General features: G+C 39.9%; 1 protein-coding gene across 7 annotated transcripts in view; it reads left to right on the top strand.

Annotated features, from left to right (window-relative positions):
* Window positions 1-5,512, top strand: part of Rai14 (retinoic acid induced 14) — a 156,855-nt gene that overhangs the window by 125,901 nt on the left and 25,442 nt on the right. For all 7 annotated transcript variants that reach the window (XM_023707461.1, XM_023707463.1, XM_023707462.1 and 4 more), the window contains 2 exons: window positions 230-294; window positions 4,787-4,844. In XM_023707461.1, the coding sequence (XP_023563229.1) occupies window positions 230-294; window positions 4,787-4,844 (123 nt within the window). The remainder of the gene's footprint in view (window positions 1-229; window positions 295-4,786; window positions 4,845-5,512) is intronic.

Genomic DNA, 5,512 nt, shown 5'->3' on the forward strand with positions numbered 1-5,512 from the left:
AAGGGCATTTGGCAGTGAAAGGGTAAACTTCTAAGCGTCATGTCGCAGATCCATTACAGGCCTCCAGTGCGCTGTGTAACTGAAGCCTAAGAGAAGAGCAGGCAGAGCCTGTGGACGTTACCTGGGGCAGGATGGCTTGTTCTCTCCTCCCGGGTTGCATAAAAGAATGTGAAGCCTTATACAAAAACTATGACTTGTTCCCCCATTTTCTGCTCTTCAATCCATTCAGGACACAGTGCTTTACACCTCGCTGCCAAGAACGGCCACCATGAGTGCGTCAGGAGGCTCGTTCAGGTAAAGTGGCAACAGCTTATACTTATGAATGTGTCATTCTTCAAATGTAAAGGTAACCTTTTTCTAACCTCCCCTGCGCACGCTCACACACACACACACACACACACACACACACACACCCCTTATACTACTATCCCAGAACCTGTGTCTGCTAAGTAGCCCTATCACTGAAATAAAATCAGGGAAAACATTGTTTCCATAGCAAATCCACTGGCAAAAAAAGATTTCTAATCAAAATTATTTTGCTTGAATACCACATTTATTTAATGATATGAAAGATAAACATACACAAAAGGTTGCAAAGTAAACATGGGGGAATTTTGCATTAATCAGAAAGTGAGTAAATAAAATTTTTTTACATTAGAAGATGAAAGGTTAAGTTTCCATTTGTGTTCATTTTTTGGCCAAATGTTGGACACAAAACGCAGCAAGATTTTGAGTATGTTTAATAAAATGCAGTAAATTCAGCTTCCACATGCCTCTGTAATTCCTGTGGTCCATTCTGTCATAGACTCACACAGACATCTTCCACATTACTCAAGTGGAAGATGAAGGGAAAATGCTTCTACTTACCCTTGAATCTTTTTATTTATTTGTTTGCTTATTGTTTTTATTTTGAGATAGAAGCTTTCTCTATAATTTCAGGTTGGCCTTGAATGTGGTTTGTAAATCAGGCTGGCCTCAAACTCATGACAGTTGTCCTGCCTCTGCCTCCCAAGTCCTGGGACTGCAGATGTGCGCCACCATGCCTGGCAGGTTAGCTTTTTGATTTTAGATCGATCTTTTGTACTATTGCTACTATTATTTTTTGTTAGAGACAGTCTTGTTATGTAGTTCAGGCTGTTCTTGAACTCACTATGTAGCCCTGGCTGGCCTTGAACTTGCAGCCATCCTCCTGTTTCCACCTCCCAAATGCTAGGATTACAGGTTTGCACCACCATACCTCAGTTACATTAAATCTCTGAGTTTCTGGAAAATTCCAAATGTTGAGAATGTCAGACCTTGGAGTTGTTTTGTTTTGGGTTTTCTAAAAGTACATGTCTGTATGATCTACCAATAAAAAGAATGACTGTATTCATCATTTGTACATGTATATGACACATCTTAATTCTTTCTTTCTTTTCCCACTCCTCTCCCAGCCCCTTTCCCTTCCCTTTGTAAGGCTGTATTTTTTCCTTCATTTCTTTCTGTCTTTTTTTTTTTTTTTAATCTTTTCCCTTCCTACATTCCCCCCTCTCCATCTCTTGTTCCCCTTTCCATTTGAAAAAAACTTATTCCTTAATATCCATCTTCTATTTTGGTCCTTATTTATACTTCGAGTTTCTCACACAAGAGAATAATGTGGTATTTAAAATTACATGTCTAGGGGCTAGAGAGATGGCTCAGTAGAATTAGTGCTTCCCTGGCAAGCACAAGGGCCTGAGTTCCATCCCCAGTTCCACAAAATAAATAAATAAATAAATAAATAAATAAATAAATAAATAAATAAATAAAATTGCATGTCTGATTTGTTTTACTTAAGATTGTAGCCTTGAGGTGAATCTGTTTACTTAAAAATGTCTTGTTTATACTTTGTGACAGAATAGCACTGTTCTATATAAAAACCACTCACACACAAAAGCCCCACATTTGTCTCATCCATTTATCTCTTGATGGGCATACAGGCTGTGTCCAACAAGATTTAGCTATTATGAGTTATGCTGCTCTAAACATGGTGAATGGTGACTTCAACTGATTTGGGAAGATACCTATAAGGGGAATGGCTGAGTAATGAAACCTCTAGTTATAGATTTTTGAGGAATCTCCATACTGATTTCCACAGTCTACCTCCACACCAGCAGTGGAGCAAGATTCCTTTTTCCCAACAGCCCTGCCAGCATTTCTTATTGGTTGATTTCTTGAGTGATGACCATTCTTTCGTTAGCACTTCCTGCATGGCCTGTTGTTTTGAATATTTTTTCATGTATTTACTAACCATTTGTACTTCTTCACATGAAAAGTATCTGTTCATTTCAGATGAACATTTTTGAATTGGGTCTGTAAATCTGAGGATTCTAATATTTTTAGTATTTATTTATTCATTTGATACAGGGTGTCACTATGCAGTTCAGACTCATAGTAATCTTCTTGTCTCAGCCTCCCCAGTGCTGGAATCCCAGGTTCCAGGGTCACATGGCATGTGGCACCAGGGATTGAACTTGGGTCCTTGCCCTTGCCAGGCAGGCACTTAGACTGCTGAGCTATCTTTTCTTTCTTTCTTTCTTTCTTTCTTTCTTTCTTTCTTTCTTTCTTTCTTTTTGGCAGAACTGGGGATTGAACTCAGGCCCCTGCACTTGCCAGGCAAGCACTTATTCCACTGAGTCATCTCCCCGGCCCCTTGCTGAGCTATCTTTACAGCCCTTGAGTTCTTTATATATTTTAGATATTAGTTCCCCAGAGGAGTAGCTGGCAAAAACTTTTTCTTCTCTTCATTCTGTTGGTAGTCTAATCAAAATTTGAAATCTCTTCATAGGATTAGTCTTCTACCCTTCGTTCAGGCTCTCTTCTTCTTTCCTAGTGGACTTGTTCCCTGTACATAGTCAGTTTTCTACAAAATCCCTTTTCAAACTATTGAAAATCCTTGCCATATAGAATCTCCTGTGTCCTAGTATTCACCCTATAAATCATGAGTACAACGCAACTCTTCTTTTATAAAATTATTTTTTCAACTTTTATTTATTTATTTGCTCCGAATGCCTTCAGGGCAGGTTTGGCTGGCTTGAGTTGTGGGGATCGAACCACAGCAGCCTGAGCCTGACTGCTTTATTGAAGCAGCCACTTAAAGAACTGAGCTAAGGGGCAACTTTTATTGAAAAACAACTTTTCAGCCATTATTTCCTTGCATGTAACTTGACAAGTTTTTACTGTGGAGTTCCTGTTTAAGTACTTAGCTTTATTCTTCCTTATAATTTTAAGCCATTTCTCTGGTCTGATAACCTGCCAGGAAGTTTATAATGATCTCTTAAGGTGGTGCGTTTCATAAATCTGTACAGATGCATACTTAATGAAACCCCAATAGCAGTCTATACAATAATGTTCAGCTGTTGTGGTCAGAATGCAAGCTGGCTGTTTTCAGAAACAGCATAGAGCAATAAAAGATGTATTTGGAGTACTGTCTGTCTGGTCTGTCCAGCTGTTGTCATGGCCATCATAAGCACTGTTCTGGACTCAGCATCTTGCTTTAATTTAGCTTTGAAATTCTAATTTAGAAATGTGGTCACATTCTTCAACTTGTCTAGCTTTGTTGATCACACAGTCTCTCTCTCTTTGTTGATCACACAGTCTTATTTTACATGATGCACGCTACTGCCAATTCCAGGAATGTTTGACCTTAACAGGTCTTTGAAGCAAAATTCAAGAAAAATTGATTAATATCTGTGATGTTTTATTATGAGGCTTCCTCTTGAAGACACTGAACATTTTTCTTTTTCTGCCTTTTCTTTGACCAGACACTCTAGGCAAAAGCATTCATTTGCCCAACTAACTGCCTTGTATCTACACCCTTGGCCCTACCTCGGTTTTGGGTTTTTGGGAGCATTTTTTTTTTAACTTTTAAAATGTGTTTTAAATCTACATTCCCTTCCTGGCTTGGCTAGCCAGACCTTGCATCTGGCTCTGATTTTAAGGAAGATTTAACCTGACAAGTTAGAAGTTCTTGTGGGCTAGAACCAGATATTCTAGCCTCTAATGTAATTTTATATCTGCTTATGCAAATGGATTGGGTTTTCTCTGGAATCTTTGAAGCCTTTAAACAGTTTCCTTGTGCTGTTCTAAAATTAGGCCAGAGCTTGGTAAGAGGTAACTTGATCTCCATTCTTACCAATGGGCAGGCATTTCACTCTAGGGTAGCCAGTTTTTACCTCTTCCACCTTTCAAAATATTTCACCATTGTTGTTTCTGGATAAATTTTGGGTTCTCCCATTGGGCAGTGGCTGTCTTTGGGTCCTGGGTCTCTCTCTTGTTAATTCTGCATCTCTTGACATTGCAAGCCAGGCTGTCTGTGATATGGCCTTCATTGTTTCAGTCATTTGTAGTTTACTGGTGACCTTGACAAGGGCCATCTCGGTAGAGCCTTGAGAGCAGACATGCAGGTGCAGTGGCTTTAGGAGCAAATGAGAAACAAAAGACGTCAGAGAATTAGGCCACACATGAGGGGAAAGGCTAAGATCAAGATCCTTGCACATACTTGTTAGCTGGTGGGGGTGATCCAGCGACAGTGGGATGGTGTTGGACAACAGGAATGGATAGCAGAGCTGCAGAGGACTTGCTCTTTGCCTGCCATTATTTGGAGATGAATCTCCTTCCCAAAAAGCACTGTAGGGCCCTGGAGCACAGGGCCTGGGGCTTTTTATGTTCATATCTTTCCCAATATGTCATGTTGTACCTTGCATGAAAAGGACAAACTGAACAGAATTTGTGCAGGAGACATATGAAATTTACTTTTGTTTTCTAGTCTAAATGCCCAACTGAAGGAATCGACAGTTCGGGGAAAACCGCTTTACATTATGCAGGTAACTTTCATTGTTTCTCTCTCTCTCTCTTTTTTTTTTATTCAGGCCATTAACTGTCATTTTATTGAGGTTCTTTTTTGTCTTCATTCCTAGACATTTCTATTTTGCTGTGTTTATGAAACATGTTTTATCAAGGACTACACAAGATTCCTTTGTCTGTCATATATCTGAGGTTCTGGCCCTAGTATAAATTGCTAAATCATCATGGTGGTCATCTAATATGGCTGAGGCCCTTAAAACAAAAGCCCATCTTCCCCAAGACCACCTCTCCCCCTTCTTCTCCAACTGAGCCCAGGGTACAGTTTCCTTTCAGCCTTCCCACTGCCTCAGGAAAGACCCCAGTCAGCTCCTGAGGTATAACTAAATGTCCCCTCCTAACTCCATCCTGACAAAAGGCCATGAAAGCCTCAGCCTCCCTTTGTTCCAATCGAGAGAATTCCTTGTCTTCCCCAGATCCTCTCCGTGTCCTCAAAGATTATAAAGGCCCTTTCCCTTTTTCCTTCTACCTGCTTCTCTGCTGTGCCAGGCATTTGAAAAAACCTATCAATAGCCAGTAAAGCCTGTCATGGTGAATATATTTTAATTAGGACTGCAAATATAGCCCAGGGGTAGAATATAGGATGCTATGGCTTAAATTCCCAGCCTCACATAAGTACATATATTGAAAA

Source organism: Octodon degus, unplaced genomic scaffold (genome assembly GCF_000260255.1).
Source record: "Octodon degus isolate 3935 unplaced genomic scaffold, OctDeg1.0 scaffold00293, whole genome shotgun sequence".
Taxonomy (NCBI): Eukaryota; Metazoa; Chordata; class Mammalia; order Rodentia; family Octodontidae; genus Octodon; species Octodon degus.